Source organism: Limulus polyphemus, unplaced genomic scaffold (genome assembly GCF_000517525.1).
Source record: "Limulus polyphemus unplaced genomic scaffold, Limulus_polyphemus-2.1.2 Scaffold215, whole genome shotgun sequence".
Lineage (NCBI taxonomy): Eukaryota > Metazoa > Arthropoda > Merostomata > Xiphosura > Limulidae > Limulus > Limulus polyphemus.
The window spans coordinates 97,041-112,200 of NW_013665825.1; the positions used below are offsets into that span (position 1 = coordinate 97,041).

The 15,160-nt window shown below is 33.2% G+C and overlaps 1 protein-coding gene across 3 annotated transcripts in view; it reads left to right on the forward strand.

Moving 5' to 3' along the window:
- LOC106478478 (nephrin-like) overlaps nucleotides 1-15,160 on the forward strand; it is a 130,453-nt gene that overhangs the window by 23,686 nt on the left and 91,607 nt on the right. For all 3 annotated transcript variants that reach the window (XR_002609913.1, XM_022382079.1, XM_022382080.1), the window contains exon 2: nucleotides 10,159-10,254. Coding sequence is in view for 2 of the 3 variants with exons in the window: in XM_022382079.1 (XP_022237787.1) it covers nucleotides 10,200-10,254 (55 nt within the window). In the remaining variant the exon portion in view is untranslated. The remainder of the gene's footprint in view (nucleotides 1-10,158; nucleotides 10,255-15,160) is intronic.

Genomic DNA, 15,160 nt, shown 5'->3' on the forward strand with positions numbered 1-15,160 from the left:
CTTAATATATCAAGCTATGTGCAAAGAAAAGACCAAAACTTATGGTTTTATCATTAAATGAAGATATAACCTAAAGATGCTTGCGGCCTTTACGGCATAACCAGGTTCATTCGCCCGGGCCCCTGGGCAGTTGCCCTCTTTGCCCCCCCCCCCCCTGTCGGCGGGCCTGATTGTATACAAGCAACTACATAGAGCTGCAGAAACATGATTTTAAGAAACAGTTGTCTTTATTTGTTAATGACTATTTATTGCATCCAAAGAGTAACATAGAGCTGTAGAAACATTATCTTAAATAATAAAATCTTAATAAAGTAGTTATATTCCTTTTTTTTTTTGCGTCCGTTTCTTAAATTCAAATTAGTACGTAGCGTTGTAACAGTTTCTATTGGTAGGCGGGTTCTTTGTATAACTTATATAAAAAGTAAAGCAAAATTCAGTATACTTAAAGATAGCGAAAGCGTTTAATTTCTTCTTCTGTAGGTTTTTCAACTTGTACAAGTTACACGTAACTAACGGTAGGCCTAACTTCGCAAACAACTTTAAACATTAATTTATTTACTCGCTAACTTCTTTCATGTGTACAATACTTCTCGTGTCTCTATAAGTTCGTTGAAAACTCAAGTTTAAAATTTACAGCGCAGAAATAACTAACTGATTGACTCAATATTTAATAAATCAACCATTGTAAACGACTCTCTAAGGAATCAACATTCTATCTACTCTATGTATCCTGCGTTTTTATATCGTTCAAATAGTTTTCCAAAACTTCTAAATGTTACTACAGCGGAAGTCACGTGACGCTGGTAACACCTAATGAGTATCTAGAAAGATCGAGGAACCTGTCGAACGTCCTAGCGTTTGCTAGACTCGTGTTCTTATAGTATATAAGCCGGCAAATAAAGTGACGGCAACAATTGGATAGCAGACAGAGATATTGAAGATATAGACGGACAATTGAGTCAAGTGCGGTAGTAAGTAAAGTGCGTGAATCGTTCGTTGAGAATTATAGCGTGTGTTGAAGTTAAAGAGACTGTGGAAATTAAGTGTATTGCAAAGTTGAATTTAGAAAGAATAAACTAGTTTTATTTGAGAAAGGACTTGTATCGCTGTATCGGAAATAATTTCTATGGAAAATTAACAAACGGACAGAGACGTAACATAAGAAAATTCTAGACGTTTAAGTACGAGCTCATTACGTGAGTCTAAGTTTCCTCTAGTTATCATTATTACAAACTTCTAAATTAAAAATCAAAAACATAGTCTACAGCGATCGAGCTAAAGAAATATTATTCATTTGACTTTTGCTGTTAACGTCCGTTTTTTGCATCCAAATTACTGTTTAGAGCTGTAGACAATTTTTTCTATTGAAAGTGTTATATTTCGGTATCGTAGTAGTGGTTTCTGCAAAGAAGGTTTTTGTGTGAAATTGTAGCAAGAGATGATAAAAACTCAACAGTTATTGATTGAATAAGACAGAAGATTAAAATTCCCTTTTTTTGCTTCTGACGTTTTATCGCAAGGCTGTGACATTCTCCGTCAAGATAAAACAATAATCAACAGTAAGTGTACGTTTGATAGCCTTAGTTCTACTCTTATGAAAGATCCGATAGCAAATTCAACTTGACAGCAGCCTTTCTAGTCATACACACTGAAAACAACGAAAACCAATAACTAAGACAGTTTCTATTCAGTTGGCATTCGCTCTCCGAACTTTATGTGTCACGAATATCCCACCATTTTACCATTTCTTTTTCATTGGCTATTGGCATGTCCTCAGAACAGTCAGGGTTCCTTTACTTGAAGCTCACAAAGTAAATGAAAGAAAACAGTTTAAAATAAAACGATGTTTTAAAGCAATTACCTAAACATTTTGATCCAAACATTTTATTTTCTGTTAATCCTTATTAATTTCCTAAACCTTTTAGTTTGTATATTTTATTGTCATTTAGCATTATTTCTTATTCCAGTATTTGATTAGTTTGATAATTTTAGTATTTATTACGGGATTACCATACGCAACGGACATATGTTAATTTTTTTTGGGGGGGGGAGGACTTATAGTTGCTATGTTAACCATGACCATTGAATTCAGAACTGAGAGAACGACAAGAATGGGTTCACCATAGGAAAGTAATATTTCCCTAGCGAGTATCAAATAGGCCTAATTTCTATTATAGCTATTTTGCACTAGCCTATCGATATGGCGAATAATGTCCGTGCAATGAATACATGTGGATGCTTTTTTTTATATAATGGATTCTGCCAAGTTTAAGAAAATAGTTCTGGTTATTAGTCACGTATGGAAATCGTGTGCAATGAATACATGTGGATGTTTTTTTTATATAATGGATTCTGCCAAGTTTAAGAAAATAGTTCTGGTTATTAGTCACGTACGGAAAGTTTTAGTTTCGAACATAAACAAAACATCTTTTTAAAAATTAATAGCATAAGACTTTAATTTACAAGACGTTTAAGTAAATGCCAAACAGCGGTAATGCAGTCATTACTATCTACATAGTATTACTGGCGTAGTAATATGACGTAGAAATAACCCGAGTCTTTATATATATATATACTGACATTGTCTTTTTAGTCACATGTACTCTTAATGCTCTCAAATTTAGCCGAAAAATTTCAAGGACGAGAACCACGATCAAAAATAACATTAATTTTTTCTCTGTTGTTTAAATACCATTGAATAAAAAGGAAAATGAACTTACACCTCCAACTCTGTTTTTACAGTATTTATGTAATAGATTGTTAATTAACTTAAATAATACTCTTTGACGTCTTAAGCTGCGAACACTCACTAAAAGTATTTGGTGGAACATGTATTTTCCCCTGATATCGTGTAGGCAGGACTATTCATTTTGTTAGAGGTTTGTGGCAGACAATTACTATATTTACTTTTCTGTTTTATGTAGCAATCGGAGATTTTAAGTCAGCGCAGGGAATTACCCAGGGGATCGAAACTAAGATAAGTAATTCGTAATACACGTAAATTGACGCTTCAGTATAGACTCACGAAAACGTAATTTCAAGAGAAGTTTGCAGGATCTTAGTTTTCTGTTCTTTTCTTCTTTAATGCCATGTACAAATCGCATCGGAGTTTTCCTTATTGCTTTACTGAAAGTGAAAGCTTCTGTTTATAGAAAGTGAAGGCACACTTAGAAGAGTGTAGGGTTTTGACTTTTAAATTAAATACGAAGGTCAATACTTTTTTTATCTGCAGTCGTAAGCTTATTCAACGTGACGAAGTAGTAGATACCATCAAAGTATCTAATTTTGAATCTACTGTTTGACAACCCCTAGGCATTAATTTTAATTACTTAGGAAGCAGTCTATTCACTGTTTAACAGAAAACACAAACTGTGATTAGATAATATCTGTGTCAGAGCCACTGAATTTTATTTGGTTTCAGTTTTGTTTTTATGATAAATTAGGTATAAGTATATGAATTTCAAACAAGTAAAAAAATATGTTTAGGTAAAAACTTACCATGAACATTTAAATCTTCTTTTTCTAAAGAATAAGATTTTCTGAAACCTGCATATATAGTTCATTAATGTATAATACCACCCCCCACAAATAAAAAAGACAGACCCCATGTTTAGTTTTGTCAAAATACACAATTTTGGTGATAATGAAAAATCGTCATAGCAACAGTATTATCCTACTATTTTACTGCTAATACAAACTTAAAGCTACATTCAACTATTATCCTAACCATGCTTGAAATTACTTTTTTTACTAAAAAGAACAAATAGACAAAACTCAGTTTATAGGAAAGAAATGTCATTGACAGAAATAAAATATTTTTAAGCTTTCTTTTGACAATATAATGATTTTCAAAGTTATTATTTTTGGAAGTTTTTTTTTAACCTGTAAGTATGTCACTTGTTGAAAATTTTGTATTTTCTCTTTCGATTTACATTTTGCTCAGAACTGTAGTTGAGTGATAAAGTCAAGGAACTTTTCTGTGAAAAACTGAAACTACTTGGTGTTAGAAACCTATAGCCATGAAGAAAAAACATTTGGAGAAAAGAAATATATTTGTGGTAAATATGCAATGTAGTTTACGTTTAATATTCAAAACGAAAAGTTTGAATTCAAAGAATATTTCAACGATATATATTATGGACATACGCGAGATTATCAAGAAATGGGGTTAAGGGGGGATTTTTGAATACTGAGATACAGAAAGGTGAAATATCAGAATTATTTTGGTAATATTAAAGTGTAGAGTAATTATTCTAATATACTGTAGTTATGTTAGTTAGGTTTGGACTCATTTACGTTTTAGTACGACATTACTAGCAGCCAGTGTGACAAACGAAGTAGTAGTTGAAGATCTAGGGGTGAAGCCTAGACTTCTCGTTTTCTATCTTTAATTTTCATGTCTTTCTAAAAAAGGCTTAAGTTTAGAAATAAGTAAAACAAACCTGGAATTGTTAGTCATCAATACCAAGTTGCACTCGAACACATCATTTTCTATAAAGTGTTAACTGCATTGCATACCACTGCTACTACCTTTTGTCACTACAGACCATACTTCTTAGCTTATCTTTTCTTCTAGGCCTAAGCCTAGGTGTGCATATATTCTATCGTTGGTACCGCTGTATGCCTATGAGTAGTTGTTTTTCGTTTTTTTAGGGGAAAGTCGATAGGACTTACATTTATATTTCTAAGAAATCATATTCCGTGGCTAAGTAAGTGCTAAATTTATTTACTTACCCCTATTGGATGACCCAATCGGCAATGAACTAATTATGGCAAAGCAGGATAAAACAAAACAAAACAACAACAACAAAATGTTTAGCTACCTTGCGCTCGTGGTGGTAAAAAATCCGAGATGAAAACTACAAGTGGTAACCCTAAATCGCTGCTCATAGCAACCAGTACCAATCCAGTCACGTATAACTGTACTCTTAAAATCCTTAATTAAATTTGATAAAGCTTTGTTCCGCTTCAAATGAAGGAAAACTCAAATATGTAACAACAACAGTGAAGTAGCAGACGACGCATGCTAATAAACTGAGCATGCACACTCTGTCCTAGTGATTGTAGGAAATTCATCATTTTGCTGGGGTTTCGACTTTTCCTTTGGAAAATAAATTACCAGTAGTCATTGTCACAAAAATAAACATATTTGTAAGACCTAAGCAATCTTGAACCCGCACCGAAAGGAAATCCAAGATGGCGAGATTACTGGGACCAAGAAATTCAAATTAGTATATGCAAATATTTAAAAAGGTATACGCGTCTATGTATAAGAGAAACTTCGTTCCTTATTTCTTTAAGTTTAATATTCAGATCCTTAGGTCTAACTTATTGTTCTTAAGTAATAGTATTAGTTAGCTAATTACGAAGGAGAATTTGTTTCTATTAAAAGTTGAAACTATTGTTTCTATTAGTGTCAGATAGTTTCTGAGAATTTCATGAATCAGTAAATTAAATTAGCAATTAGTTACGAGTAACTAGAGACGTGGAGTACATCACAACTGCAATAAGAATATCAGTATCAGTTAATATGTTATGTTATTTTAGTGTTAGATTTATCTACAATTCGTTACGTATTAGAATTTCAAATGGTCCGAAGCCGAGTTAACTGATAATTTAAATTTAGTAGTTAAATCGTACTTTAGATTTAGTATTTAAATATATGTCGATATTTTAGTCAATTTACGATATTTGCCAAAAAGATTGATACACACCGTCTTCGTTTTTAACAAAAATACGTTTTAATATACACACAACAATACAATTTACAATAACAATTATTACAAATAGTTACTACAAACAATGATTTATAGATAAAAGTTTCACAAACTTACAAACAATATAAAGCTTTCTTTCTAGTCTGGAACTTCCTTGATATCTTATCAAGAGTTCACGATGAGCGAGCTAATTAAAAGTTTATGTAGATACGATTGGCTGGGAAGCTAGCTAGCTTTGTCCTTGGCCACACACACACTACGTTTTCCACGATGAATTTATATGTCTTCGTAAAATTACTAATGTCCGATGAGAATCAACTGAAGTTAAATGATTTGTAACTTTCGAAATTTATAAATATTCCTGGTCAGGTATCTTAAGATTTCCGATTGATAAGCGTTATAACAATCACAGTTATAGCTTTCGAAGTTTTATAGCACACCGATTATAGCGAACTAATAATAGACACTCCTTGGCGCGTCCCGTTGGTTATATTTATAGCCGTAGGAAGGTTTTCTAGAAGATTCAGTCTTACGTAACAATACTGGTCAGAGCATTTACATATATAGATATATTGCTGGTTCATACTCTAGAGAATCTTCTACAACTTTGGAGAATAGTTTCGCAATACCTATCTAACAGTATAAGCTATGTATGTTTCTAAATATAAACTTAATCTAAACAACGTTCATATCAAAATAAATACATAACAACAAATTCGTTAGAAATTTAAACTATAAACTGTGAAATGGCTTAATTTTAGTTAAATATACAATTATAGGATGGGTAGATCAGTAACAGAGAGTAAGATTAGTAAACTTTAATGTGCTTAGAAGTAGTTCAGGGATAAGTGGGATGGAATTTATAGGGTGGGATGTTATGTTTGAAAAACGTGGACTTGATTGTAATTTCCAGAAGGCTCAGAAGCGCAGGAACATTATATTTATAGAGGCTTACTTACTTGAGAATAAGCTAGAGATAGCTTTGGGAAAGTCTACTCAATTATAGTTGGTAAGTAACATATTAAGAACGAAAATCAATGGAGCAAGACAGGAATTGGAATTTTAAATTTCGTGCAAAGCTACACGAGGTCTATTTGCGCTAGCCGTCCATAATTTAGAGTGAAAGGCTAAAGGGAAGGCAGCTAGTCATCATCACCCACCGCCAACTCTTGGGCTACTTTTTTACCAACGAATAGTGGAATTGACCATCAAATTATAAGACCCTCACTTCTGAAAGGGCAAGCATGTTTGGTGGGAAGGAGATTTGAACCAGCGACCCTTAGATTACGAGGCAAGCACCACTAACCACCTGGCCATGGCGGGCCTAGCAAGATAGGAAATGGATAGTTAGAACAAACGACATTTTGGGAGAGGGTGATAATAGGAATTCTGTGTTTACAAGAATGATACATACAAGACAGGTTCAATCAACATTCAGGTCTATAATAGGTTTTAACCTTTGGCTTTGTTTTTTTTGTTGTTAATCGCAAAGCTACGTAATGCGCTACCCGTGCTTTGCTCATCGCTGGTATCAAAACACGATTTTGTAGCGTTATAATCTCCCAGATATATAGTTAAGCCATCGAGGGGGCGATTCTTTGTCTTCTCACAATTGTCAAGAAGATGATCATGATGATTACATTATAGGAGATTCTTTCATTGAGTATACTGATAAAAGTATTTGTAACGGTGAGTATAGAAAGACTAGGACTAGAATTTGCTCCAGGTAATAAGGTACGGGACAGTTTAATTGCTGATAACAAGAAGCATTTTCTTTTTACAGTGGACGTAGGAGCGAATGATATTGGAAGTTGTAAATTAGAAGAGCTGCTAAAAATTTTAGAAAACTTCTCCAGAGTTTAGGGGTCGAAATAGACGTATGGTATTTTCGGGAGTGCCCCGCGCACATCATGTGGGTATGAACTACTTTATAAAATCCAGGAATTAAATGAAATATTATCAGGGATATGTTTAGAGCAACAAGTGGGCTAGTTGTTCTTGTGGGATAGTTTTAAAAATAAGGGGCACTTATATTCTAGAGGTAGACTCCAACTAAGCTGGATGTTTGGGGAAGCTCGAAAGATATTTATTAAAGATAGTTTTAACTAAACTTGCATAGTAATGAGGGAGCATAATTATTTGGGAATATACAAATCGATAGGATTGCCAGAGCAACAATGAAATTAGAAAACGAAGGTTTAGAGCAAAACAAGTGAAATATTCAATAATCAGCTTAGTTGCTATTATTTTCATGCTTGGAGTATTAGAAACAAAACGGAGGAGTTCAGGGATTAAGTAGAAATGGATGGCTATGATATATATAATGGTAATTACTGTAACTTGGTTATATTTGAAGAAAACGATAATAAGAATTGTATTGAAATTCCAGGCTATAAGGATTTATTAGTGACATACTTTGTAAAATATAGGTGAGATGGATATTGAATTGCAGTCTGTTGGACTGAAGACATAAAAAATGGTTAGTCAAGAGATTGAATCTATATGGGTTCCAGTCAGGGGATTCAAAGATGAAAATTGTTTAACTGGCAATTGTTATAGACTACCTCACTAGACAGGTAATGCCAATGAAAAAATCGTATAATGAAATAAGGCTTATTACTAATAAGGATACTGATAACAGCATATGAAGACTGATCTTAGTTTGTTTGTTTTGAATTTCGCGCAAAGCTACACGAGAGATATCTGCGCTAGTCGTTCCTAATTTAGCAGTGTAAGACTAGAAGGAAGGCAACTAGTCATCACCACCCACCACCAACTCTTGAGTTACTATTTTACCAACGAATAGTGGTATTGACCATCACATTATAATGATCCCACGGCTGAAAGGGCGAACATGTTTGGTGGGACGGGGATTCAAACCCGCGACCTTCAGATTGCGTGTCGAGCGCCCTAACCACCTGACCATGCCGGGCCAACTGATTCTAGACACATTGATTAAGATTTTATGGAGTCAAACAGTGAATAAAATGATTGAAAATGGCTTTCTATATCAAATAATTAGAGAGCCAACCAGATGGGATGCCATATGAGATTTATTGTTAATCACTAGCAAGAGTTTAAGTGGGGAAACATTTGGGGAAAAGTGATCGTTACATAATTAGGTTTGATGTTTCGCCACATGATAACAGAAATGAAATTTGAATTCCTAAATATAAATCATTACTTAGGCTTCACTTGAAATATTGAGTACAGTTTTAGTCTCCTTATCTAAGAAGGAATATTGACTTATAGGAAAGTCCCACAGACAGTACTACCAGGATGATTCCAAAGATGGAAGGGTATTTTATAAGCACAAAGATGGAAGGGTTATTTTATAAGCACAAAGATGGAAGGGTTATTTTATAAGCACAAAGATGGAAGGGTTATTTTATCAGCACAAAGATGGAAGGGTTATTTTATAAGCACATAGATGGAAGGGTTATGTTATAAGCACAAAGATGGAAGGGTTATTTTATCAGCACATAGATGGAAGGGTTATTTTATCAGCACAAAGATGGAAGGGTTATTTTATCAGCACAAAGATGGAAGGGTTATTTTATCAGCACATATTAAAATCTTAAATTATTTTCTCTCGAGTAAATACTAGTAAGAATTGATCTTATTGAAGTTTACAGGATTTTCCTGGATCTCGGTGTGGATAAAGGTCTCTGAATTCTTCATCCTGTACAACAGGATAAGAGGACCCAAGTTTATGATTAGGAAAAGACAGGCTAGATTCTCCATTAAAGATAGTTTTATTTTCTAACAGGATGATTGACTTTTGAAATGAGTTGCCATAGGAAGTAATATAGGCCAACACGTTTTTAATAGTTTAAAAGGAGAATTGATGGTTTTGCTGGAAAATAAAGGATGAACTTATTTTTCCTTTTCTCAAGGGTAAGTGTTTAAGAACAGCGTTGAAGAACCAAATGGTCTTTTGTTGTTCATATCTTATGTACTGCTAGGTATGTTAAAGCTAGTTTCGACGAAAGATCTGGAGCGTGGGAAAGAAAGGAAGCATTCGAGACCCAGAGAATAGTAAAGTTTTAGGTATTCAACAATGTAATTAGGGCCAGTTTGAATACTCATTACTTCTTTTGTTTCAGTGTTAGAAATAAATTAACATATTACTTAACTTTCATTGTTAAATATTTGCTTTTAACTAACACTTATTTCAAACAAATTGGAAAGAAGGAGGTTTGACTGCATGCACCTCTCACACCACAGTTATATAATTATTATATGTATGTGTGTGTCATGTAAACAAACCCAGTTTAACCAGGATAGTTTTATTGGAGTTTCGTGAAACTATATCATGATACCGGGTTTCATAGATCGTTTCATATCGATAGATAATATGTATTTTTTAATGTTATTTACAGGTTTCTTTAATTCGTACTTTTTTTTGTTATTAACATTTTTTTCTATTTATATTAAACAGGTGGTTACAACGACAGTAAATAAAGCTAAGAAAAGATAGATATGTTTCTCTACATTATCCTGGAAGTTTTACTGCCGTCATCACTGGCTTTAAGTAGTAAGTAGAACACGACATATCACGTTGTTAAGGGATAGATTTTACAAGCTCTATGTAAACAGAAGTAGTTTCAGAGTTATATAGGAAAGTAACTCACCAAAAAACCTTTTAAAGCTTGTAAATTGAAGAGTGTAGGATGTTTATGTTGTAACTAGCGCGTAAAACAAAAGTGCATCATTTCAACTTAATAGTAAAATATAGGTAATATGTTATGAGCAACGATAAGTGTTTAAAGTTTTATAAGTGTTACATTTTTGTTTATGTGATAATTGTATTTAAAGATCAAGACCTTTGTACTCAGAAGAAGAACTAACATGATGGTGATTTGAAATTACGTTTAACAACGCACAGCGCACGCTTGCACTACACAATGCTCTGTTCAACATTATATAACACTGTTCGTTGCATACCATTAAGAAATTGATAGTGTTCATAAATATTTCAGGTTTTTCGGAGTAAAAACGACAAATAAAGCATTTAATGATAGATTCAATAAGATCACTTAAGAATCTGCTGTTTTCTTTTGTTATACAAGAGTAACATGATATTTATGTTATAATGAATTTTGTTCTGTTCTAGACTTTCTGATACTCTTTTAACAATCAAGTTCATATTGATATCAAGATTAAGTAACCGATATCGTCTTTCGTGAATAACCAGATTTTGATAGTTAAAAGAATTACCATATTATCAAAACTTTAAGGTTTTTTTTTCTTACTTTTGTATATCAAAAAATAAAATAATTCAGTTTATGTTTAACTCAATATCATTAAGATTTATAAGTAGCGTATGTAATGTTTGTGGAGGCGAACGTACGTCATTAACAGTTTCTACGGCGTAAATATTTCTGAAGTCAACTATTTACATATTTTCCGAAGTATTTGATCGATGATATGGAAAAATGTAAGGTACACGCACTACAAATATGGCATGGTTTTATATAATGTAGGAAAATAATAGTTTTAAGAAGAACCACATTGCTTCTAAGGTCATTAGGTTAATCAAGCATCAGTTGGTTATCTTTCATTAGAAAGATGTAGAATAATGACATACTTTTGTAAGCTAATTGCTTATAATTAAGATTATCTTTTATATTTGTGATTAAGATAAATTATGATCAAATTAAATTAAAGTGGCGTGGTTCTATTCAGATATTCGCGCGAAGCTGCACAAAGGTTATTTGTGCTAGCCGTCCCTATTTTTGAACTGATAGACTAGAGGGAAGACAGAAAGTCAACAGTACCAACTGCCAAACACTTGAGTTATTTTAATGGAATAGTGGAATTTTGACTGTCACACTTATAACGCATCCACGGTATCAAAGTGAGAAACGCGACGTTTTTGTTGCAACGGAACGCGAACTTTGGGCCCTCGATGTACAGACCGGCACCAACCCGATCTTCAAATTGTCTCCAGCTTAAAACTATTATTTTAAAACAGATACTTATTTAATACTATCCAATTGGTTCTTAGGGATCTGAATGAAATTGTCTACTGCCTGATGTATAGAAAATGGATAATTTGAGTTACACACAATGCAGTTTAAATGTTTTCCTTTAGGCGTGTTCTTTTTTTTTTTACTTTTCAGCATGTTTTCTTAATTACCAAGCAACAATTTATTAATACAATAAATGGTTGGGCTGTTTCAAGTCTGATAAAGCTGTTTGTTCCGTCGAGTGGTCATACAGTTCTCAAAAACATGCAAGGAAGTCGATTTATGTATGATGCATGGAAGATAAACTAGTGACACTTGAAACAAGTTTATCTTCTGGTAAAACATTATCATAATGTAACTAGTGGCACTTGAGACAAGTTTATCTTCTGGTGAAACATTATCATAATTTAACTAGTGGCACTTGAGACAAGTTTATCTTCTGGTGAAACATTATCATAATTTAACTAGTGACACTTGAGACAAGTTTATCTTCTGGCGAAACATTATCATAATTTAACTAGTGGCACTTGAGACAAGTTTATCTTCTGGTGAAACATTATCATAATTTAACTAGTGGCACTTGAGACAAGTTTATCTTCTGGTGAAACATTATCATAATTTAACTAGTGGCACTTGAGACAAGTTTATCTTCTGGTAAAACATTATCATAATTTAACTAGTGGCACTTGAGACAAGTTTATCTTCTGGTAAAACATTAGTTTGTTTCTTGGAAAAACAATCAGTAAAAACTGTGGAAATTTTACTACACTGTACACGAGTTTCGGAAACAACACTCAACAAAAGGAAGAAGAAAAAAAAGAATGGTCGTCAGAGAAACGACATCTTTCCTCTTAAGCGAAGTATGTTTCATTTTAATGTAATGATTAAGTGTAGTACACCGAGGGCGCAGATGGCCTTCGTGTGTCTTTGCACAAGATTCAAACCAAACCAAGTACACCGTGATTGGAACTAATTTGAAAGCCTACTTGATTTCTGAGTGATATGTGCAGGACGTATATTCTTTAGTCACGTGCGTCGCAATACATGTTTCAAGATATTATATAACAATCCATGTTTCAAGATGTTATGTCACAATCCATGTTTCAAGATATTAGGTCACAATCCATGTTTAAAGATATGTGACAATACATCTTTCAAGATATTTCACAATCCATGTTTCAAGATATCTGACAATACATCTTTCAAGATATTTCACAATCCATGTTTCAACATATTATATCCCAATCCATGCTTCAAGGTATTATATCACAATCCATGTTTAAAGATATGTCACAATACATCTTTCAAGATATTTCACAATCAATGTTTCAAGATATTATGTTATAATCCATGTTTCAAGATATTATGTAACAATCCATGTTTCAAGATATTATGCCACAATCCATGTTTCAAAATATTATGTTACAATCCATGTTTTAAGATATTGTCACAATCCATGTTTCAAGGTATTATGTCACAATCCATGTTTCAAGATATTATGTCACGATCCATGTTTCAAGATATTGTCACAATCCATGTTTCAAGATATTATGCCACAATCCATGTTTCAAGATATTATGTCACAATCCATGTTTCAAGATATTATTAACAGTTTCCGTACGTAATTAATAAAAAATTATAAATTAGTATAACGTACATTATAAAACTATTTTTCAAGATATCACGTGAACTTATGTGGACTTCTGCTAACAATTCTGTAATGAAAAAGTATACTGAACAGTTCTAGTGAGCTAATAACATATTACTTCTTACTGTCTTTTATTGAAATTCAAATAAAGTAATATTTAAACATTTTAAACAAAACTACTTAAATTCTACACTGGTTGTGCAGATGGTTTATCATCAGCCGAGTTATTTCGTGGTTATTGAAAAGCAATATTTATCTATATATGTATATTCGTAAAGACTATATACACATCTCTATAATTTTCGAATCTCTTTTTATTGTTCAGGCTTTAGAAATAGCCATTGAAGTTTTTACTGGTAAATTGAATAATACATACATATTGATAATGAAATTATGGTTTTTATCTACGTTATCAAGTTATCCTGACCTGTTAAAATGAAAAAATAAAAGATGACAAATAAAGGTTCTGTCAAGAGGTGTTAGAAGCTGCTTCAATTAGAACTGGACATAAATTGACTCGTTATGTTCTCGCCAAGGTGGTTTTGTATCTGAAGAACAACCCGATAACAAGATTCAACCTCATAAATGAGCTTCTTTTTGGTCAAAGTCTATTTCCTGTTGGGTACTATATTTTCTTAAGTTACGAAACACCAGGTCAAGCCCGGAGGCTAATTTCTTCCAACCTGCTTCCTCTCTTGATCTGCTTGTGACAGGCCTCCGGAGATTCTCCAGGGAATACTAGTTTATTCCAAAGTCCCACCTTTTACGGACAACCCCAACTAATTTTGTTCGTGGCTTCGAACGGTCTTCAATAAACAGGTCCCTGCTGAACTGCTAACACGACTGAAACAAGGGACAAAGGCTATCTACAGTCTCGGGAGTATGACTATGAAGGAAAAAAACAACAACACAAATAAACTACAACAACAATCAGTACTGTTGGAAAGATAAGTCTTCAGACAAATCCCAAACTCTGGTAATTGAACTGAAACGCCATGGTACGGTAGTTGAATGTGTCCACACGTATAACTTCGTAAAAACTTTCGCGAAATCATATTCACTTCTTTCTGTTATGCTTCACAGCACAGAGGTTAATCCTTCGCTTTCAATCGCAGTCTTTTCAAACCATAGGAAGTTTGAAGAATCCTCCTGCTTCTAATAAATTGTTTCAATACCAGTGGAAAATTCTATTTTTTCTAGATATATACTAGTGTATATGGGAAATAAATAAGCGTTGGAATCTATCCATCTATCTAGAGTTTAGGTCAAGATTTTTCCTGTAGCAACATGTTTTTTTTTTTCAAAAGCGCTCGAGTTTTGTGTCTCGTTTGAAAACCATCTACTTATCAGATACGTTCAGTGAATCTATTAACCAAATATTATTAGTTTTCCATGGATTTAAACATTACAGTCCATAGAAACGACAATGGAAATAACATTTTCTAGCAACATTACATAGCCTTCTCTTTTTGTGTGTGTGTGCGTGTGCGAGGAAAATTATGTTGAAATTTTAGCGCCTTTGATATTTTACAATACACAACACCGTCGTTATCAAGACATACGGAGTAAACAATGACTCAGCATAATATCTACGTACGAAAATCAAAAGTTTAGATCGGATAAAGCCGATACCAAGTTGCCTTCCCAGTAAACATCAACCATGTTGGAATAAGTGGCACTTTCAGAATATAAAGTAGCTTTGAATATATTCTAAGAATTATACAGAAATGTCTCCCTCTATACACGTTCTCATAATTATAGTCTGACATTTCTTTCTGTATTCAGAATAATAGTTTAATATACTCCCCCCTCTCTTTCTTTCT